Genomic DNA, 23,961 nt, shown 5'->3' with positions numbered 1-23,961 from the left:
TCTTGGCTGTCACAGTTTTAGTTAATAATTTATGTTTTGCTGAGATGAGAATATTAAGTATGACTTCTAAAACATGGGAGTGAGGCGGGAGCTGAGAAGATGACTATGTAACTCTTCTGAAGCCCTTGGGGATGAAAGGCTCAGAAGGCTTAATTATTTCAGAGCAAGAGGAGGTGGAACTCATAAATGAATACAGTCACTTCCAGAAAAGAGGAATTGTACAAGTTCACTACTTTGGTGTTATAATTGGTTTGAGATCTGAGTATCCTTAAGTGTCTGGCTAGGCAGCTGAATCCAAAAGATGAACCTTTTGAGTTTTTTTGGTACAATGCTACTTGAAAAGCAAGCATGTGTTAGCTAGTGTATCAGTAATGTCTGTAGCAGTATCTATCAGAGTAAAGAGATGACAAGATGCGTGCACCTCCTGTACGCTTTCAGATCTCCAGATGGGGAAGCCCCTTCAGACAATGGCTTTGAGGATGCCCAACCTATGAGTGCAAGCATTTCAGATAACTGAAGCCTCTTTGCAGCAGAAAAATGTGGTATCTGCACATATGGTGTTTGGAAATCAAATTAGGTTGATTGCACTTCTTTTTATTTTTTAACTGAAAATGTTCAAATGACTTAAATTATTGAGTCTGACAGGAACAAAGGATATGATATGGGTAACAGTGTTAATTTCACTAATTGCAGAACCAAAAATTTGTAAAGATTCAGATGCTTTTATTTCCCATCTAACTCGGTTTCTTTCAATAGATTGTATTTCTTTCCTGTATCACTGTTAAATGTAAATGATCATTTACTGGCATTTTGTAGTTGCTTCCCAGAGAATCAGCTGAAACATACAGGTACGGAGACAGTACCTAAGGCAGTTCTGGCTTTCAGTTCAATATTTGGAGCACCTCTTGGGTTTGTGATTGAATTCATGAAAACACATTGAGATATTTTAATATGAACTCACTGTATTGGTCCTTTTTGTGGTTAGTGGGGAAAATACAGTTTTTTCCCCATTGATTCTAAGGAAATCCTGTTGTGAGTTGTTCACATGGACACATCCACACTGTAGAGATACGCAATTATGGGAGCAAACTGTGCTCCTACTGTTATCATTTTTACAATGGCCCATGGCAGAACCATTAAGGAATAGTCTTAGGGGGGGAAAAAGCTTGACCTTTTTTTTTTTTTTTTTTTTTTTTTCAAATCTTTATTTTTCTTTTTTTTTTTTTTTTTTTTTTTTTACTCTGCCTACTGGAGGTGAGAATCAATGGTATTAATATAATTTTGGAGATAAATTCAGATATATTAATTTATTGCTTTTATTATTTTTTTATTTTTATTTTATTTATTTTTATTTATATTTATTTTTTTTATATTTTTATTTTATTATTAATTTATTATTATTTAATTAATTTATTAGTACCTCAAGAGAGATCCAGAATTAAGAGAGAATCCTGTATTCAGTGCAGAGTGTGAGCCTGGCATCTGGTTTTGGAGACTCAAGTGATCACAGAGGAGCACAGGGACTAAGCTGGCTCTAAGATCATGGCCACATGTAAAATGACATCCCTATCTATACAAGTGTAATTTTTCATTTATTCTCATGGTTTCATCTTTCAGAAAAGTGATGGAGCCAGATAACTATTATTCATTTAATAGCATTATTCTAAATTTCATTTTAAAGTCTTTTATTTTTTTGGAAATAGTTCTTCTGTTAAGTAGGTTACTACAAGTCCTGGGACTTCCTACATTTCTCTCTCAGTTGCATCAGAAATGTGACTACTGTTCTCATAGCTTTATCTTGGCTTTTTAAGGATTACTTAGAGAAGAAAACTGTGGCCTTTCTATATCCAAAATAAATATTGTTGCTAACTATTGGGGTTAAGATTTTTACGTATGCTGTTGTTTTTATTTTTCCCCTCCAATAAACTTATTTAAAAACAAAGCACAGACTACATTTTCTACATTGCCTCTACTAACAGTCGTAACCGTCATGACAACTTTTTTTTTTCTGGCAGTACTGGAGTGCGTATCTCAGCAGTGTCATAAGCAACCCTTGGATATCAACTATCCTGTTTCAAGCATGTTGTAGCTACAATATGGTTTTGCATAAACTGGTATGTTTTGTGATTTTTGCTGTACCTTTTTTGTTTGTTTTGTAGATTTTTGTCTGTTCCCAGCAGTAACTTTTAAATTGATTTCAGAAAAAATTGCCAGAAGAGCAGAGAACTCAAAGACCATAAATCCATACAAGCTTCTGAGAGTAGGATGAAGGAAGGAGAGGTTGGTGGTGCTCCATCAGTGCAGTGAGCCACTCTACTTACTGAGCACCAGAGGACACAGGACAGGGAGGAAGGAAAAGACTCCCTTCTCATGTTCTGCTGCTAGGAGAAGTGCTGGGTGCATCTTGCACTTCCTCAGACCAAACTCAATCATCTCATTGAAAAATCAGATGTCTTTAGATTCACTGATGATGGAAATACGTATTTATTAGCTTTGTGCAATTCCAAAAAGTAAGGTTAGACATAGAGGGAAGCTGTCTTACATTCTTGTTCACTTAGAATCCCTTTTCTCTGTTGTGAAGAAACCCATATGCTTTACAGATAATATCTTGACCCTCTCATCAAGGCTAACTGTGAATGGTATTACTAAGTCAAATTTTTTTCTGTAGCAAAGTTGATAAGTGCCAGGACAAGTGTCTGTTGAAGGGACATCCGTCACATTTACCAGTATCCAATCTGTATTCTCATCTGTAAGACGTGTATTGCTTCTTCTAGGAAAAGGCAGTTCTGATTGTATTACTGGCCAGAGAAATCTTTCAAGTTGAAGAGCTTTGGTAAAGCATAATATTGCTGTTAGGATGCATTTCAGCTGTAACTGTTCTGCTCTGGGGCATGATAGGCTTCAGCCTTCTGCTTATGTAGCTAGTTTGACTATAATAGTAAGAGCTTGCAATCCAATCATCACTTAATGGAAGAAAATAACAATTATACAACTTGCTCTTAGTCATTAGCTTTTTGATTAAATAATTAAACATTGAAAATATTAAATTTTAATAGTACTTGCAGAAAGTCCAACATTTAGTGTTGTCTGTATGTGACAGTTTTGTTGAGTGCCAGGGATTGTTTGGCACGTTCTGAACTTTGCATTCACTTTCCTTTTTTAAATCCTTCCTCACCTTGTTTGACCTCCATGACTACTATCAAGCAATGAACTGCACTTTCTTTCCTCCCTTACTTTTTCTCTTGCTGTGCCTTTTCCTCATATGGAATCCTTCTTGTCTACCTTCTCTTTACCCCTTTGAGATAGTTGGCCTTGTGACCTCTGGGCAGTCTGATCCCTCCTCCTGGCCTCACCGGTCTCTGTAGTTAAGCTGATTCACCTGTTTTATCTCTTTTGTTTCCTAGCTGCTGTTTGCCTTGCCGTCCTCTTGGATGAAATAAGACCAAATTAAAACCTCTGGTTATATTGATCCTATTATTTATTTATTTATTTATTTATTTTGTTACTGTTAGAGAGACTGAAACATGCTACCATCTCTTGGGCTCTCATTCTATAAGCACACAGAGCTTTTGAAAGACTTTTCTATCTATCCAGTGTAAGCTATCCTCTGAAGTACTGAGTATCGTACTGACTGCTGTAGGGATCTACCTTTGTGCTGTTGTAGATGCCAAGTTCAACCATCTGTGTATTCACTAAAATAACAATCTTTCTTCATTGATGTGCTGGAACCTTCTTCCAGTGCAATGTGTGAAGTGTTCTTTGTTTTCAGTACCACTCACAGCCCTCTCTGCCCTATCATTTCTCATTCCTTTCTGTTTTTCCTAACGGTGCCATTTTCAGAGCTGCCTTTGCCTGTAGTTTTGCTGTCTGAGCAGCTCTTCACATGCAACAGTATTTGTGCAGAAGTGACCTTTACTTTTTGAAACGTTCAAATCTCATTTGTGATGGTGCTTCTCATCTCTATAACAGCACGGAGCTGCTGTGCATGGACCCTTGAGGAAGGGTAAAGGAGGAGAGGACAAGAGTTGGTTTGGCTTCAAAGGTCCCACACTCTGGAGGATCAGGAGAGCAGAGCGACAGCTCCTCCAGCACTGCATTGGTGCAGAGTAAAATCCCGTACAGGCTGGTTCTGACTGTAGTTAGGTCGAATAGAAAGGGACATTTTTATGGTTAGCAAGTTTAATGAAGGATCAGGTACCTGCCCTTATTCACATCATCCTCAAAAACTCCTAGCCCTTTGTTCAATAAGCTTTAGTAGTGCTGTAGGATCTGATAAATACTTTTGGTATCATTGTCACGGATGATTCAAGTGATGCTGTATCTCCTTTTTATGTGCTGCTTTGAATATGGGAAAAAAACAGATTGTGGAGTAAAATATGCCATTTTAATTCATTGTTTAGGTATGGAAATTCTCTTTAAGAAAGAGTGGTAATTATTTCAGGACAATTTTTAATGTGACTAAATTAGTGTGGCTATTCCTTTCTCTACATCATAAGCTCACAGCTCTTATATCTTGTTTATAGCATAAACACAACCACAAACCACAAACACAAAGATATTATGTGGTTTATTACTTTTATTAGCATAGGTATAGCATTTGTTTCTAATGACCAGAAGTTTTGTGGTCATACAAAACCTCATACAGAGATTTCATAGCTTTTTGTGAATGTTAGAGACAGAGATGTATTCTTCTTTAGACTATCCATGTGGTAAGCCTGCACTGTTGGCTAAAGGGCAGGGATAGAGAAAGTGGATAAGCACTCAGCAAGTTTGTGTGCTGTCTGAAATTTAGAAGAACAATTTAAGATAGGAAGGATAAGTAATTGGGACTGTATTCCTTTAGCATGCTGTTGAACACACATGCAGTTTAATGTTGCTTTCCATTGCTTTTCTAGAAGTTTGTACAACTATATGTTCTGTATAGCAACACCCAATTTGACAAGCAGTCACATCTCATTTGACTTAATTTATATATTTTTCTACTGAATATCTTCTTGTACAGTTCAGCAAAACTGTTCAGTCAGGCAGTTTTTGTTTAAGTGAATGTAAAAATTGTTTTGCTACTAATTACTAATCCATTGTAAAGTGGATTAAGACTTTAGATTCTCCCAGTGAAACACAAAACGTAATTGAAACAGTTCAGCTCAAAGAGCTTACTTTGGTTTTGTGTAGCAATCAAGAAAAGTGGTCAAAGACATTTCCAAATCATCTTAGGTGTATTTTAAAATTAAAGTGTGTTCTTCACACTGGGTCTTCCATTGAAATTGGCTGGAATGCTTTCTTTTTCACGTGAGCTTGTTTTAAATGCCCAGAAGCCTGGTAGGAGACATAGAAAAAAACATCAAGCATTTATTTTTACGTTTCTTTGTTGTGGAGTAGAGTCTGTTATTGTTTGTCAAACTGGAGAGAGAACAACGGGCGAGTGTGCTGATGGAGATGAAGGCAGGGGTAGCATTGCACACAGCTGTGCTGTAAACATCAGCTTCAGAACATCAGAGGTTTTGTGTTGTTTTTTTCTGTTTGTTTGTTTGTTTTTTTTAAGCCCAGTGATTCTGATTCTTGTTCTGCTTGCCTTTGCTATGTACAAACTGAATTAATCTCCTTTGATTGTAAGTAGATTAGTATGTGTGAAAACCATACTGTGCTTGGGAGAGTGTTGATGTGTACTTTGTACACCACTTTAAAGTTTCATGGGCCTAGACTGCGTTGAAGAAATGACAATGTAAGCTGTGATGTTTAGTGGCTATGCTACATCACATGCAAGCATTGCTGTTCTCCCTCCCTAAATGTCTTCTCTCAGGACCTTTCTGTGGGTTTAATAGAGTTTATTCCTCTTTTTTCTGCAACAGAGAGCACAGTGAGCAAAGCAGGATTTGATATCTATCAGAGCAGAAGGGCAGGAAAGCATGGAGTCAATGTAAATCCACTGGCTTTGGGCTCTTGGAGAAAATGCTTGCAGTTTTCTTAGTGCAATGTTTCTTATTATACTTGAGTTTGCACTGCCCTGATGAAATGTTCTATAGTCTAATGAGCCTTTTGCTCTTTTGTTAGTCAGTCACATCTTGCCAGTGCTGGATTTCAGTTGAAACTCAATTCGGCATTTTAAAACTTAAAAACTGTCATCTGGCATTCCAGAAATCAATTTTTAATTTGTCTCAACTCTTCCTGATATCTCACTAAAATAAATACATGAAACTAATCTTTTTTAAATGAGATTAAATTCTGGTTGAAGGGATGATGCAAAAAGGTGGCACGGCCAAAAGCTGGGAAGCACTGTGATATACCTCCTAGGGCACTGTAATGTCTACTGAGATGTTCTTTTAGACTGTGTACAGCTGTTATGTGTCTTGACAGCTGGATGTGATGTTTTCACATGTGCGTTCTCCTCCTGTAAAAGTCAGAACTCAAATAATACTGAAAACTGAAGTGAAATGCAAAACAGTATTTTTATGTCAGTTTTTCAGTGACTCTCAACTGCTGTCTGCAGAATTTTTTCTTTTTTGTGCTCTGTGAATTAGAGGTCAGCATCTGTCTCATTCTAGGGCTTGAGAAAGAGGGCTGCAAAAAAGGAAGCCTTTGCAATGAGTAAATTTACTAATGGTTAAATTTCAAGAGGATTTTCCTTACATGGGTCAACTGCTGTTTTAATTTTCTCCTTCACATTTTTTTCTTAGAAGTCTTTTTAACCTGGAAATTGAATAAAAAATGAATATTGTTTGGATCAGCATAGAAAAGAGAGATTCTGAATTTATTAGACATGCAGATTTTGAGAGCATGTGGAATATAGTTGGAGGAGAATTTGTGTATGAGAAGGAATGTAAGTAGGTGTGGAAGGGAATTGTAAGCAAATAGAACATAAGAACCAAATTAACTGTTGCAGTAAGAAAACAGAATGCTATATTGACTGTACTTCTACCCCTTTAAAATGGAACAGGCTTACAGGTAACTGCTATTATTTCCCTATCTCATGTTGGATATTAAGAAAAATTTCTTCTGGATGAGAAGTATAGGAACACAGTGCTGAGGGAAATGGTGGAGTCACTGTGCCTGGGGGTGTTCAAGAAGCAAGTACACGTGGCACATAGGGACGTGGTTTAGTGGGTGTGGTGGTGATGGGTTGGTGGTTGAACTTGGTCATCTTAGAGATCTTTTCCAATCTTTATGATTCTATGATTATTTCCTTTTATTTCTTTTATTTCTCTGGCTTTTTGTACCCATTGTTGATTCCCTGCCTTATACTTAACCTATAAACTTTCAGGAGCTGGGACCCAAATTTAATGTGTGCTTCTAATCTCATTGTAACTCTTGTTGCTGGAACAGGAAGACACAAGAACAATATTTTTTGAGCTTATTTCATGTGTTACTGACTATGAGATGCGAGTTAGTTACTAACTACAAGAACATTACAAAGTGCTGGCAGATTTATGAATATGAAATGGTTTCTTGGGGTTTCTTTTGATGTTGATGCACGTACACACACTCATTTGTTTTATGCAAGTGTGATATTCTTAGTTTACAATATCTGTTGCTCATATCAGATGTACAGTTCTCATTCCATTTGTTGATGTTTTACACAGCATTTTTTTATGTAAGTTGGTAAACCCAGGCACACCTGCATAGATGTGTTGATGAGTAGATGAGTTATCCCAACAAGGTTCAGGAACATATAAATTGAATTCTTTATTTTCCTTCAAGCATAAATAGGAAGTAGTGTCAGAAAAAAGGTCCAGCTGAGAATTTCATGAGTGCAGTTTCTTGTTGAGCCAGATGGGTGTGCAATTAGCAAATTTTTGAATATTTTTTAGATACAAAGCATTCATTTGTGGTCTGTTGCATTTTCCATATTCTTCTGAACTTACAGAGTTGAAGTGCAGTGCATTACAGAATATCACAAGCCCAAATGATGAGCCAGTCTTTTTGAGTGTTTTTGTCTGGATGTGGTCTTTATTTGGAACCTTGAGGTGGTCATCACTCTATTGTATCACTGGCAGCTCTACAGTTGCACCTCTATCTAGAACAAGGTTTAAACTTGGACCTCCAAAAATATAAAAACCTCTTTGTTTGTTTCTAACATACTATAATGGTAACGAAGTATTCTGTATTATGCCCTATGTCTTTCTGTTTCAGCAAATAATCTATTTAGCAATCTATATTGATCTGGATTAAGTCTGTTGATGTTACAAACATGTCAAAAATCAAGCTGTTTGTGATCTGATATATCTGGGAGGTAACTGTTTTGGAGATTGGTAAGAGCATAGCTGTTTTACTGCAGGTACCCAAGATACCCAAGGTAGCATGGGGTGCATGGGGTGTGTTCAGCAGGAGCCATGGGTTTCTATGTAGCTGGGAGCCACGTGTATTTAGGCCATGTTGGCATCTCAAGCTGCCTTGGCTCTGTAGAACCTTTTCTAGTACTGCTTCATTTCATGGAGTTCTGCTAGGGCCTTGTCTTGCACTGATTCAAGGGAAATGTGCTTACTTGTTTACATATAGAATTGGGTCTTTTGTTTAAGAAACAGCACGTGAACAGCTAATTTAAGTAAAGCTGGAGGGGAAGCAACAACCAAAGTTACAATTTTGTTGTTAACTGTACTGGGTCCTGATAAGATCATCTAATCAGTTATCAGACTGTGACAGGGACAAAAATGTCTGCATGTTGTACTTCATTTCATAGCAGCGTTGCAACTCACCTTCCAGACGGAGTTGTGTCTTGTGAAGCTTTTTACAAGAGCTGATGACAAAGCAAATATTGCAGTTTACAGGTGACTAAAGACTTTTGTTTTTTAAACAAGTCTTGTAATTTCATTGCAAGTGTATTGTTAATGTTTCCAAGTATCGGATTTTGTGGTGTGCTCTAATCGTTTTAATAGATCAACATACTGTAGTAGTATTTAGTTATGATGAATTTCAGTATTCTAAAGGCAAATATTGTCATTCCAAATCACAGCAATTGAAATTCTACAACATGTTAGTCTTCTCTCCACAATTTAGTCTCTATTAACATTTCATTACTTCACTTTTAAGGCTGGGAAGCTGCTGAAGTGAGTTACTGAAGTTAGGTGAGGAAACATTATGCATTAAGCATGATGCAGATGAAAGGCTGGTATCCTTGGATTCTGCTTGCAGCTGTTACAATTGAGACAGCTTCACTGGGAGCCCCTCCTAAGGGATGTCTGGATGTAATGCAAAATAAAATACTGAAGTTCTTCAGCCCTCCCAGTCTTTTAGTGAGCATATACCTGTCAGCAAATTGAATTCACATTCTGCCTACAAATTGTATGTCTGTTTGAAAACAAGCAAACAATTTTTTTCAGACAACAGTTCCATTTTTATAGGTAAATGCGTATCAATAAAATGATTTGTGAAGTAAAGCTTGCAGTAATATTTTTTTAAAGGCAGTGAAATAAAAATATTCTGGTTGACGAAGGTATCACAGATCCTAAATATCAATTGTTTTTATGTTGCGAAGGATGAACTTGCATGCAAGTCAGTGGGGGCTTTATTTCAGTAAAAGTTAACTGTTAACTTCAGTGGGGTCAGAGTTTGGTCTTATTTGGCTGTAATTCCTGGAACCACATGTTATTTCTAGTTTACCTTCAGCTCTTCATGCATGTAGTCTGTCGTTTAGTAGAAGCAGAGCATGAATGGGAATCCACTATTAGAATACAAGCAAAACTTTTAACCTGATCCATTCTTTTAATCAGTCCAACTCGTTTATGTGGCTGTTCTCCGTATGATTTAAGAAAATTGTTTTTCCAAGGAGAGGAAACTGAGCAACCAGGAAATTATGGAGAAGACGTAAACTGAGGTTCTTACTTTATTGCTGTTTATGTTAAAAATGCAAAGCTTAGCATAAGGAGTACGTTGGATTCGTTTACTAAAGTTTGTGCATGTATGATCTGATGCGATGTCCTAAATGAAGCCCTGTAAGAACTAATGGTTTGCCTGGCAGGAGGGCATGAAGGAGGAGGAGGAGGCACTTGTTTCAAAGAACCTTTCTGTATTGACTCATGCCTTGGCAGGGCAGGTGGAAGCTGAGTGGGATACATTTTCTGAAAAAATAAAAAAATAAAAAAATAAAAAAATCAGGATTTTATGTTTCATCAGTTTAAAGAAATGAATCTCAGTGAGGTAGGCTATGCGTTTCAACAGCATTCATTTTTGATTTCTTAAGCAGTAGCATATATTCTTTGGGTAAGAATCTTGTCTGTCCTACTGTCTAATGATTTAAAAAAAATGTTTAACTGCTATTCCAATAAGCTGAAACCTCACCATTATGTCTCTTCCAAACTCTTTTATCAAAACTGAATCATCTGGTCTCATAAACTGTAAATTTTTAAAATTTCTCTTTCTCACGTGTCTCTTTCCCTTGCCCCATGCCTTTACTGTCTGTCTTCCTCTCTGTTACCTAAACTCTGTACCATTCCAGTCTGTCTTCAGATGTCCTTTCATTCTGTACGTGGCTGACAAGGCCTCCATTCAGCCATTCTAAAAAAAGAAGTAATGCGATGCTGCCTCCAAGGCAAGCTCCTGCAAACAGCTAGTGCTGCTCCCTGAGCTGTCCTGGTACGTGAACACCAACAGAGACATCAACAAGAAACGTTATGAGTTCTGATTTTATAAATCCACGGGGAAGCTGATAATTAAAAAGATAAAGGTGGTAAACTATAACATGTTACTTTCAAGCTTGGCTAACATCTTTTGTGCTTCAGGAAGAGCTGATTTAAGAACTGCACCATTCTATATTACACTGCATGAAACAGTGTTTTTGAAATATAAAAAGTAAAACGCAGTGTGAAGCAAAATACAGTATGGTAGAGGAAGCAAGGAATTAATAGCCAGGTTTTCAACTGAGCTAATTACAGTAAGCAATCTGTCACATTTGCACAGGTTTATTTTTGGGGGGATCGGAAGGGGGAAGGAGTTTACAATAACTGAATAGATCCTTTAGCTAAGAAGTCATGACAAACACTAAATTTATCCTGCCACTCCAGTTCTGAGCAACTTGAAATGTCCTTGTTTTCCCATAGTTCTTTTTGTGTAGTAGTTGTCACTCCCATTAAAATAGGTCCTGAAACTCTTCCACTTCCAAACTTGGTGGTTCTGGTCTCAGAATGAGTTTGCAGAGATTCCCATAAGAGGCCCATAGTATTGCTTCTTCAGAATCAGAGAATCACAGGGGTTGGAAGGGACCTTTGGAGATCTAGCCTAACTGCCCTGCTAACACAGGTTCCCTACAGTAGGTTACACATAAAAGTATCCAGGCAAATTTTGACTATATCCAGACAAGACTCTACAGCTTCTCTTGGCAGTTTGCTGCAGTGCTCTGTAATCCTTAAAGTACAAAAGATTTTTTTTTCATTTTCGGATGAAACTTCCTATGTTCCAGTGTGTGCCTATTGCCCCTTGTCTTGTTATTGGGCATCACTGTAGAGAGCTTGGCCCCATCCACTTGATTCCTGCACTTTAGATATTGAAAGGCATTGATGAGATTGCCTCTCAGTCTTCTCTGTGCTAAACATTCCTATGTCTCTCAGTCTTTCTCATGAGATATTCCAGGCTCCTAATAATCTTTGTGTCCCTCCGCTGGGCTCTCTCTAGAAGTTTCATATCCTTCTTGAACTGGGGAGCTCAGGACAGGACACAGTACTCCAGATGTAGCCTCATCAGGGCAGAGTAGGAGGGGAGGATCACCTCCCTTGACCTGCTGTCCACCTTCTTTTTAATGCACGCCAGGATGCTACTGGCCGCCTTGGCCACAAGAACAGACTGCTGGCTCATGGCCAACCTGCTGGCCACCAGGTCAGCTAAGTCCTTCTCTGCAGAGCTCCTCTCCAATAGCTCAGCCCCTAATTTGTGCTGATAGATGCAGTTATTCCTTCTCAGGTGCAATAATCTACACTTGCCATTGTTGAACCTCATAAAGTTCCTCTCCATCTAACTCTTCAGGTCTTGCTGAATGGCAGCACAGTCTTTTGGTGTGTCAGCCACTCCTCTCAGCTTCGTATCATCAGCAAACTTGCTGAGGGTATATTCTACCACTTTATCCAGGTCATTGATGATGTTGAACAAGACCACTGGACCCAGTACCTGAGCTTTGCCAAACAGCCAGCTCTCAGTCCATCTCACTGTCCACTCATTATCTCACAATTGCTAAGCTTACTTATGAGGATGTTATGGGAGACAATATCAGAAGCTGAAGTCAAGGTAGGCAACTGCTCTCCTCTCATCTAACCAGCAGTCCTGACATCGTAGAAGGCCATGAGATTGGTCAAGCATAGTTTCTTCTTGGTGAATCCACATCGAGTGCTCCTGATAACCTCATTTTCTTCCACTTGCTTGGAGATGACATCTAGAATAAGCTGTTCTATCACTTTCCCAGGAATTAGGTGAGACTGACTGGCCTGTAGTTTCACGGCTCCTCCTTCCTGCCCTTTCTGAAGTCTGAAGTGACTCCTGTCCTCAGAGATCTCTTCCCTTCTCAGTGACCTTTCAAAGATGATGAGAGCAGTTTGACAGTCACTTCTGCCACCTCTCTTAGTACTTGTGGGTGCATCCCATAGTGACCTATGAATCTGTGTTTGTCACGTTTGCCTATATGATCTCTGTCTAAATCCTCCTTGGCCAGAGGAAAGAGGGAGGTCTTCCTTTCCTCAGACTGTCTCTCTTATCTCCAGAGTGTGGGATTCCCAAGAGGCAGTCTTAACAGTAAAGACTGAAGCAAAGAAAGGTGCTCATTAACTTTGCTGGCTCAGTGCCCTCCACTACCAGGGCACCAACCTCATTCAGCAGAAACTTGTTAGCAATTTGGCAGGAACTCAATGTAGCTGTTTATTAGCTGCATGAATGCTAATTCAGCCTTGAAATTTTTATAGGAGAAAGTATTTATATATTTCTTTATTTTTATTATTGGAAGTCATTGCTAAAGCATGTTAGGTTTTTATATGTTGTGGCTTTAATGAAAATTTGAAGCAATAACACACTTCTAGCACAGGTCTGTATTCGTATACTTTACTATATTATAAATTAGAGTTCTGTTTATTAATTCCTAAGTTTATCCAGTTTAGAGTACTGTGCAGAATCAAAGATAATCCTGGTTCTTCATACCAAAGGTAGGTTTTGCTGAATTGTTATATCAGGCAGTTCAAATTTATATACAAGGCATACAGATAGATGTGCTTTTAAAGTTGCTGTAATCAAGAATACCTATTAATGATGTGAAAGCCTGTAGATTATGTATTAGTATGGTTATTCAACACTTCTCTATAGAGTTCTGTATTTTTCACCTTGCCAAGCTAGGCTTTTGCTTGAAATGAGATCTTCCCTTCTGTTTCAGACTCTGATAGATTTGCTGGGTGCCCTCTGGTTCTTAATTAGGGAGAATGACTAATTATTAGACCTTGGAGGTCATGTGTGAACATAAGGTTGAGTTTGCAGGAGTGGAGGGGAAGGCCTCCTAGGTAAGCATTTCAGCACTTACGTCTTCTGTAGCTATATGATTCTGGGTGTCATAAAACAGGTGGTTTCCCAGGAGAGGATTAATTAATTATGCTCTATTTTTTGAGTGTGACATTTGAGATACTAGAGTCTAGTTTGTGAAAGCGCTGAGCAACAGAACTTACAAGAACTGACCTCTGAACATACAATTTCTCTGACAAATTGGATTTTCAGTGCCTCAGTAACTGGTTTTTAGTAAGTTTTTCAGTTCTTCCTCTCTCTATGAAATGGAAATAATACCTTTCTCCTTTCCTAGGAATTTTGAATAACTATTCTATACTATGTGCTCAGACATTACACTTAAGAATGCCAGAGGCAACCCTACAATTAAGTGAATACTTTTCTTCTAAGTTTGAAGAGTGAACAGTGAATAGGTTTGGTGCTCAGAACGCAACAGCAATGTGAAATACACTATTAAATAATTACTCTGTAAATGAGTAGTATGCCCTAGACAGCAGCCTAGTGAAAGTGGTTGTTTAATTAAATATTATGGTGCATTATATATTCCTAAGAGGGTTTTATTAATGTTTCTCAGCCAATCTTAATTCCAATTTTAACTCCACTTTTGAGTGATTTTTTTTTATTTTTATTTTGCAACGTTAATAATGTTCTTTCAAAATATTTTTTTGAGTTTAAATATAAACAAGTATGGTAAATGGAAGAAATTTGTGCAGAAAAAAATGGTGTGTTAATGCACAAGTAAACAATAACTTGCATTAGGGCTTTTGAAAGTACATGGATGAATGTAGAAAAACTTGTTGCCTATCTGGCAACTCATGTTAGCAAACAAAATATCAGCAGAGAAACAACCTTAATTTATCAGTGCAGTTGCAGAAGATTTTTTTTTTCCAAATCTTGTTACTAAAAACTCCCAACTTTGGTATTTTCACCAAGAGAGAAGTACAGAAATTTGCAGTGCATCTGGAAAACAGGACACTGAATGTTGATTTTGAGTTGCCCTCAGAGGAATGCTTGGCTGCTTCTCTCCAGGAAGGCTCTGTGTTAGGCATCAATGCCTAGTGTTGACTTTGCTGTAATTCTGGTAAGAAAACTGTCTGCCTTGCAATCAAGAAGGATTTGTGGAAGCAAACATCAGTGTTGGAAGCACCTGGTCCCTAAATTTACCATTTAGATTGGTCGAAGTGGTAGAACTTCCGGAGTGGAAAGGGACCTATGAGGGTCACCAACTCCTGGCTCCACAGATGGCAACCTAACAGTTAACCTGTTATTTCCAAGGGCGTTGTCCAAGAACATGCAGTGAGATACCGTAGATGCTGCAATCACCTTTTACCTACAAATGTTCTAATCTGGAACTCTGCTGTAGTGTAGATTCATAAAGTAGGCATCAGTCTATTAAGATGTCAGGCATTTTACTGGGGTACTTTCCAAAGTGTGGAAAAAAAAAAAAGAAAAAAAAGTCTTTTAGTTTGGTATGGCTGATATTTGTTGTGGACGTTATTGTGACACATCTGCAGTAATAGGTATAGCAGAAACACTCAAGTTGATTACTTAGCCAGTGACAACTCAGAAGCACAGTGTATGGACCAGGGGATGTGAGTTGTCCTTTCTTTCAGCAGCCACCTCACCTACATTCAGCTTTGCCTGAGGCAGCACTTTCTCTGCGTGTTTCACCATGACGTTCTTACTTTGCCACTGAGTTGACAAAGGCAAGAAAACAAACTTTCTGGTTGGAAAAGCTCATCATTTGTACTTAGAGATGCATTAAAACACTTAAAGTTCAGCTCAAACAAACACGCATGCTGAATTTAGTGCTTACAGTTGAGTTAAATCCGTAGTGTTCACAGCTTTTCCTTGCTGTAACAGCAAATGGGTTGTTTGCTTGTAGTTTTTTTTTTTTTTTTAAAGGGGAGTTACTACTTTCTGTCAGCTAGAAACCTGAGTCGTTGCTCGGCTTACCTCTCCTTGCAAGGGAACTCTGAAGTTTTGAAGTGAAGAATGCAGTCGTTCACTAAGGATAAAAAGCGATGGAGTGGGGAGCTGGTGGAGCTGATGTGCTGCATGGGTCAGTAGTGAGCTTTGCAGTGAACTTTGTAGCTTCCAGCAGCAGGTTTGCTTTGTAATGAAAGGGCATTAGAGCTCTCTGGGGAAAACCTTTTCACCAGAGCCTTTGAAGGGGTTTCGTTTCTTAGTTTTGAATTACTTTGGCAGTAGGCTGCCTATCTGCTAGTTACTTCATTTGGTGTTTTGGCTTCGGTGCGCTCTGCTCAGAGGTCAGCTGCATGAAATAATGTTATACCGCACTTTCATCCTAATGTGCATTTTCTTAGCTGAAAGAGTTTGTTTTTTGGTTAAAAATCACAAGTGCTCTTTTATTCTAGTGCTTTTTTTCAACATGGCACTTTTATTTTTCTTCCTTTTTACACGTTTGTTTGTTAGAGCTGTACAGGTTTTTCTACAAGTGCAGAAAAGTGTAATGTATACATATGTAAGGAATATGGGGAATAAGCATCATTTTTTACTTACTTTTCATTAGACGTAGGGCTGAAATTAATTGTCACTACATGTTCTAACAAGTTACATGGAAAGGGATTTTTTTTTCCCACTGTTGTCCCCGTAACAAAATGTAAACTGTGGTAGTAGTTAGTCAAAACTAGCTGAGGTTGCTTTAGCAAAGAAGACACATTGTACACTTGTGGGCTGGCTTATTAAATTCTGCAATTTGGAAAAATTGTGTTCCTTTTAAAATAGCTACCCACAATGGAACAGTTGTAAGTAAAGTTAGTTATTGTTTTCTTTCATTTTTGAGATTTTGTTCATTAACCAAGATTGATTGAGATTGTTGTTTCATTAACCAAGCTAGGGCTTCTACATTACTTGGATGAATTATTCTTGTTGGAAATGCTGCCTTGCTGGATGAAGGCTATAGGAAAATATATCGATAGAATGGCTTATGTTGAAAGGAGCCTTAAAGATTATCCCATTCCAACTGCCTGCTGTAGGCAAGATTGCCACCCGCCAGATCAGGCTGCCCAGGGCCCTTCCCACCTAGCTTTGAACACCTCTGGGAATGGGGCATCCATGGTCTCTCTGGGCAACCTGTGCCTCACCACCCTCTGAGTAAAGAATTTCTTTCTAATATCTGACCTAAATTTGCCCTCTTTTCTTTTAAAGCCTCTCTCCCTTGTCCTATCTCTATCTGCTCACCTGCTTAAATTCAGCCTTCTTCCTACTCATAACATATTTCTAAGTACTGGAAGGCCACAATGTGGTTTCCCTGGCGTGTTCTCTTCTCCCAGCTGAACAAGAAAACTTCCTCAACCTTTCTTCATAAGGGCACCAAAAACAGAATTTTTTTTTTAATATATCAGATTTTTCTCTCAAGTAATTCTTGCTTTGCTCAAAAGTTAATTTCTTAATTCTCTTTTCAAGCCTTCACCTAGACTAAGTTCTCTGTAGAGGGAAAAGAGTGTGTCAGAAACTTACAGATCTGGAGTGAGGTGGATAAAGGTGTTCTGGGAACTGTCTCTATTTTGTGCAGAGTTTCTGTATGGTACATGTATTAAGTGCAGAACTGATTGCCACAGTGAGCACAAAGATTATAGTTGTTTTAAAATGATCAACCTCTTCCTTCTCCCCTCCCACCCTTCTTCAAATAATCTGTAATGGAAAAATGTGTGTGTGTGTGTGTGTGTGTGTGTGCGTGTGTGTGTGAGTCACATACTGGAAAACTACACAAAGGCTTTGCAAGCTTTTGCTTGTCTTGTTTTTGCTTTTGTTCCTGAATACTCATTTCTCATAGCTGTGAGGAAAGATATACAGGGCACTGTGTGGCCTGGGGTGCAATCTTGTGTGATTTCAGGCCATTTTGAAACACCTCAGTATCACACTGTGACTCAAATGTCCATGGGTGTGGACCTCCCATGACGGTTTTTTTCATTTGTTTATTTTACTTCTTCTGTTACCTTTGACCAGTCTGTCAAAAGTGTTTTTAGTGTAAAATGTAAAGAGGTGACTCAATGCTCTCGTGATTGAAGTAGCTGAAGAAACGGTCTTGTTTTGCTACCTGAACTTCTCAGCCACGCTACAAATAGCACAAGTCAATGAAGCTGCTGCAGTTCTGTTGTACAAGCTCTTAAGGGATCTGGCTATTATAGGCTTGTGCAGATGGTTTGGGTCCTGCCCTGCAGCTCCTGAGAGCTGTGGGGCACTTGTACCACCCAGTGACCATGCATAGCTCTGTGGACGTAGAACTGGATACTTCAGCTGGGGTGGCATTGCTGTTTCTTTGGCATGGCTCTGAAGAATACATGTACATGCATCCCACCCACAACAGGATGCTTCCTTACCCTATTGCTTTTGATATTTCCACTCAGTGTCTGACAGGCAGCTGTTGATGCTGCCATATAAAGGAGCAGTAGATACAAGCAGCGGCCTGTGTAACAGTAGCTGGGTCTCATCTTTAAATACATTTTATGCACAGTCACCTTTTCCTAGGAAGTTACATTTCCATTAGCAGTGCTCCTATTCTAACAGTGGTGCTATAGCCTTGGAAGAACTTAGATCCTCTGCTGAAGAAACCTTTGTCTGACATATTGCAATGTACTGCAAAACATTTCTATGCTATTATTTTAATCAGATATTTCAGAGCTTCTACAGGCTATGTTGTTTTAAAACATTATTAAAATGTTAATTTTTTAAAGCTGTCCTTAAATAAAATCTGCATAATTTGTAGAGCTGTTGAAAACCTTTTTCTTTTTCCTTTTTACCTCCAGATGAACGGGATAAAGTACAAAAGAAGACCTTCACAAAATGGATAAATCAACATCTCATGAAGGTCAGTTGATTTTTCTGTGATGTCTTGATGACTGAATATTACAGCAATGATCATGTACTAAATGTTTGATTTTAGAATGCAGTTTCATTGTGTAGTAGTAAGGTAGTTAAGCTAAGATCTTAAATCACAAAGTTTATGGACATGTATTTGAGCAGTCATGAAGGTGCTAAAATACTGCTGTCTGATAATCTAAGGTTTTTGAATACTTGCACTTGAAATTAAAATAAGACAAACTTTAAGGGTTACTCTTTCTTTCTGCAAAGTTTGATTTTTATTTCATTTTTTTCTAGCATTAGACAGCCATCTCTGTAGCAACACTGATAGGACAAATTTCAAAAAATAAAAATAAAAAAAAGTACAGGGAAAATTGAGGACAGGGAAGTGACACTGCAAAGGATAACTATGTCATCTAGTGATATCTGCATGCATTAGAAACAGAGACTTTCTAGGGATGAAAGTCACTTTTCTTTTGAATAGCACTGAATTTGGCCTCAGGGGCAGAGCGCATCATTTAAACAATATGTGCAGATCATAGTCAACAGAGAACCAAAGGCTGTGAGTTCACCTTTGCTGCATGGCCCTTCAGTTCTAAATTTAATCTGCTTTTTCAGCGCCAACTGTCTAGCCCAGACATTTCTCTGGAGAAACAGATTGCATAATTACTGAACATTTGATTTCTTTTCAGAAGTTGAATTCATGTAGAAGTCACATTAAATAAAAACGGATCTGTAAGCTGTGAGAGTTGAGATTTAATTAATGAGTACAGAGTTCAGATACTGTTGGAAGAATTTACTTGTGTTCGTATTTAGAGAAAAATAACATTTTAAGAAAGTGACTTAATTATCTCTTCTTGTAGCTGTGCTTGTATGTATTTGAGAAATATTGGATGTAGTAGCATTACAGGATTTATTCAGGGATATTTAAAATAAACTTATTTTTAATCTCCTCAGAACTTTAGAGGATGCAGCATTCTAGTTTTGCATCTTTTGAACATTTGAAACCGGAGTACTTCTTGGAAGCAGCATGACTTAGGAAGCTAGCATGGCCCAGATGTGAAGTTGATCACTATTTTTCTTAGTGAGAGAGAGACCTGTCTTCTGGAATGCTGTTTCAGTCCTCCCCACCATGACTGAGCCATCAGAAGCAGTGCTGACATTAGCAGCTCTGCACAGTCTTTCTGTGACCAGGGTGTCTGTAGCTACAGAACCATACTAAACAGTGCAGATATGTTTCCCTTTGTGAGTTTCCTAGGCCCAAAGGAATCATGCTGCATAGAAACAGCAGCTCCCAGCACCCTATTTTAGACATCACACCCTGGTCCTGGTATACCCAAGAGGTCATGTGCTCTTGCAGCAGTCCTCTGCTTGCTAATGGGAGAAGACAAGGAGGCTGCAGACTTGCTCTGTTCCCTTCTGAGAGTGCTCTGTATTTTACTTCAGATTTACATGTAAGAAATATATCCGTTGTCCATGACTTCAGAGAAATTAGGTTTAAAGGAAAAAAAAAAAATCACACAGGAAGTTTGCCAGTACTCTGGCAGCAAAATGCAATCTCCAGATTAACCATTGTGCATTTCTCTTTATAATTGAAGATAATTGTTGCTGTGTTTCTAGGGGCTACTGATCTTCTTCTATACTAAAGATGCATTTTAAGGATGCAGGCTTAATTTCTGCAAAAAATGGAAAATCCTGTCTGAAACATTTAAAATAATCTTTTGATACAAGTTTAAAACGATGCCTGTTTCTGCAGAAGAGCAGTGTGCTGGAAGTGTCGTACATAATTACTCTACACAGTTTTAAAACATGCAGAGTCATTCTTTCCACATCTTGGGAGTAGCTTAGAAAGGATTTAGGATCTAAACGTGTAAGGAAATCGCAGTGAAGAGTTCACACAAAATCCTTTTGACTTGCATGCCAAGGTCAGTGGCCTCAGGCCTTTGTTGTCAGATAGTTCTTGGGGTGAATGATTGTAGAGAGAAATATTTATCTATTGCTGGTAGTGATTTTTCATCTTCTATAGCTCACTAAACAGTTCTCTAGTTGAATTCTAAACCTATACAAATACAATTTATATCAGCTCAAGTTTATCTTTTGGAGATACTCAGTTGGAAAGCAGTTGGTCATACATTGTTAATTTTCTGTTCTTATAGTGCTATTTCTAGAACTGTGACTTGCATGGAAGTTAAATTAATCCCTCAGATGCTTTCTGTTAAGATGCAAGGGCATATTTATGAAATTCCACATAATGGAAATACAGCTAAAGTAGTGCCATAAAAAAGTGTATTTCTAACAGAATCACTAGAGTGGTCTTGTTCTATGCATTAAGTGAATTTCAGTCACAGTTTTCAGCTTTATCACCTTGGATTTAATACAAAATGCATGCAACTCATAGATGCTCACTGATTGCCAGTAGCTTGTTGAAGAGGAGAAAAACGAAAAGGTGAGAATCAGCTTATTTCATGTATCTCACTAGATTTATACAAGCTAGATGTCTAGAATTTTTTTATAGTTAGCAGAGAGGACAGATCCTTCTAGATGTCTTAAATATCTGCCTTAGAGAAAGATGTGTTCTGGAAATGCTTCCCATTCACAGCCTGAAAAGAGATGTAAAGTGTCTTATCTGTCACTGTGCTATGGTTCAGAAAGAAATGAATACAGAAATTATGACAGGCTATGGAGAGCAGCAGAATGTGCACCATTCTTATTGGGATGGGGAGAGATTATATGTTTCTTCTAATATTTTTCCTTCTTGTATATGCTCCTTCCTTCCTCTCCCCCCACTTCTTTTCCTCTCTTCTGTTTGTTTGGGTTTTTTTTCTTCATTTTTTTCTTTCCTTCTCTTGCCTCTTTTTACTTTTTCCTTACTTGTTGAGTTTTTTTCTTGCCCATTTTTATACATCTCATATTCTCTTGTAATGTCCTGGGGTACTGGGCTTCTATTCCTTAACAGTAGTACAGTCAAAAGAGTTTTTTCTAGGTCAACATCATGATGCTTTTATGGGTTACCATCATTTAGTAGGAGATAGCATGGAAGCCTATTGTCTCTTAGTTATCTTCTACATTTAAGAGACTTGCTGAGTAACCGCAAAAAACATGGCTGAGAAACATTTCCCCTCCTGCCCTCTGCTGCCCATTTTGAGTTGGTTTCAAAGCACGCAAGAGCATACTAAACTTCAGTGAATGAGATTAATCCCTTGTCAGTTCTGACTAGTTAAGCTGACTAGTTAAGCATGTGTTTGTGTACTTTGCTAAACTAGAGCTATAGTCATTGCAGAAATATTTCCTGTAAGCAGTCGTGAGATGCACATTTTTACAGGCAGGTACATTACATGTTATTTACCACATTCAACCATTTTTTGTATTTCACAATTCAAGATCAAATGGACTGGCAATGCAGCTTTTTAAATGCTGATCTTTTTCTTTAGAATTTATAATGGTTTTCCTAGGGATGGTAAGAGCATTGCATTCATTTAGGCTACTGTTTAACGTCTGATGGCTGGGCTCTGACTTATATGCTGCCTTTTACTTCTTGTTGACATACAAACTGGAGAGGTGAGATATCAGTCTTGCCTGCTGTGTGGTAGGAGCTCCCAGAAAGAAATTCACATTCCAGGATAGAGTGGCAGTGGGGTCTTAGGACTTTCTGTAGCAGTAAATAGCACCTGACCTAACAAAACCAGCTTTCCTTTGGGAAGAGAAAGGTCTTCTTTCTGGGGTAGCATTGTTAAAGAATCTGAAGTGAAATGCAATTTCCAGTAAAGCCTGAGAATTCTTGCTTTAATTCCTTCGAATCCCAGGCCCTGAAATGTAAAAATGTAAAAATGTAAAAGCATACAAATCTTTCTTTCTCATTCAATCCGTTTTTCAAACCAATTAAAAATATTTTTGCAGTACTGCGGCTTAATCTGGATAGATTAAACGGGATATGTTGAAATATTTGAAATTTATTTATCACCAATTATTATGTGCTGAAAACAGTGTAAGAGAAGGTAACCAGAGACTAGCAAAGATCAAGGCTCTAACAGATAACAGAAATACGTAATACATAATAAGCACCTACATATTTTTCCCCTAAGGATTTTTTCCTTCTAATGGAAGAGGTTGTAGAGAACCTTGTACTCAATCTTCCAGCAGCATTGTGGGACCTGGGGTTGATGGGCAGCTGCACTGCTGGGAAGGCTGTCCTTCCATTTTGGGCTTTCAGCTGGTGGAGCCTTGAGAGGAGCATGCTGGTGATGGGAGCAATGGGCTGCATCTCTGCAGGGGATTGGTTGCTCCAAAATCACTGCTAAAGGTCTTATGAGCAAGAAAGCTTTTAAAACTAGCTGGACAAAATGCTTTTAAAATTTCTGTTTTCAAGGTCCACGTTCAAAATTTTGAACTGCATTGCTGTAGTACATTGATAGCGTGTTATAGAAATAAGTGTTTTTCATAGTGCAAAGACTAAATGAATAATTCAGAATAGAAACTCGACACTATCGATTCCTATGAGTCTTTCAGACATCCTGTGGTTTGCTAATGGCATCTTGCATGGATAGCTTCATGAAATGTCCAGGTATACATCTAATGGCAGAGGAGCTGTTCTGACATAGTGCAGTCATTCCCTTGCTGACAGCTGGCACTTCACTGACACTAGTTATTATTGTTAGAACTACTCTATAATATCTTCTTTTTAGCCATGCAGTTGATCAGTTGTTTAACATTCCCTGTCTCCTCTTCTAGAAAAGAAAACATTTTAGCTCTACGTTTATATTTATTTTAAGGGATGAAACACCTGGTGTTATTCTAATCAGGGTACTGTATGTAAAAGAAAGCCTCCTCAACACCTTTCAGTTTTGAAACACGCTTTGAAAAAGTAAGTCTGTGGTTTTCTTTTTCTGTGTTAATAAAAATAGTAAGCAGATTGCTTGCTGTGCAAGCACATGCAAATGAATATTCTGTGTCTTCCTCCCAGTTAATTCTGACAGCTGCTTAAACTGTGCTAGAACAAACCCTGGAAAACCCTACTCCAAGCATAGTGTGCAGCTTGCTGCACTCACTGCTTTAGTCATTGGGTATGGCTGGGTTTTCTCCCATTTCATTTCTAACTGTTCAGCAGAACCTGTTGATGTCTGAGTAGACAGATATGTATTTCACTTTTTCCTCCTGAAAATTATGGCTGTTACAGTTCAAGACACCTAAAACATCTTGCCAAGTAAGAAGTATTTTTTTCTTTTCAATTCATTCCTTCACAAAAATATTATAAAAATTCCTTTTTGGGGAAAAAAAAAAAAGTCAGCAGTTCATGTTGTAAAGGAGTATTGGATTTTATTACTAACCCTGGAAAATATGTAATCGTAATAATTCCTACCACATTTCTGAAAAATTTGTATACAAAATCTTCCACTCAGAAGTAAATGACACAGCATCTCTGATCTGCTTAGAATTTAAAAGCAGTTTGCAAAGCAGATAACCAAGCAACTTCGGAGCTTTGGTGTTTATTAGAAGTTTAGACGAGGGAGAAAGGTAATCAGGAGATGGTGAGGAAAAGTAGTGACAATGTCAGAAGGGAAAGCTGATTAAGGGGAGAAAATTAAAGTTTTAAAGGCTGATGATAAACCACGTCACAAAATCTGTCTGCATGCAAATAAATAAATCCAAGTCAATAAAAACTGTGCCACAGATTCGAGT

At 38.1% G+C, this 23,961-nt stretch overlaps 1 protein-coding gene across 37 annotated transcripts in view; it reads left to right on the top strand.

Annotated features, from left to right (window-relative positions):
* DST (dystonin) overlaps positions 1-23,961 on the top strand; it is a 293,719-nt gene that overhangs the window by 76,390 nt on the left and 193,368 nt on the right. For all 37 annotated transcript variants that reach the window (XM_048936442.1, XM_048936449.1, XM_048936436.1 and 34 more), the window contains one exon: positions 18,231-18,292. In XM_048936442.1, coding sequence (XP_048792399.1) covers positions 18,231-18,292 — 62 coding nt within the window. The remainder of the gene's footprint in view (positions 1-18,230; positions 18,293-23,961) is intronic.

The sequence above is a fragment of the Lagopus muta genome, chromosome 2, assembly GCF_023343835.1.
Source record: "Lagopus muta isolate bLagMut1 chromosome 2, bLagMut1 primary, whole genome shotgun sequence".
Taxonomy (NCBI): domain Eukaryota; kingdom Metazoa; phylum Chordata; class Aves; order Galliformes; family Phasianidae; genus Lagopus; species Lagopus muta.
Note: the sequence above shows the minus strand (reverse complement) of the source record. Positions and strands in the feature narration are given on the sequence as shown.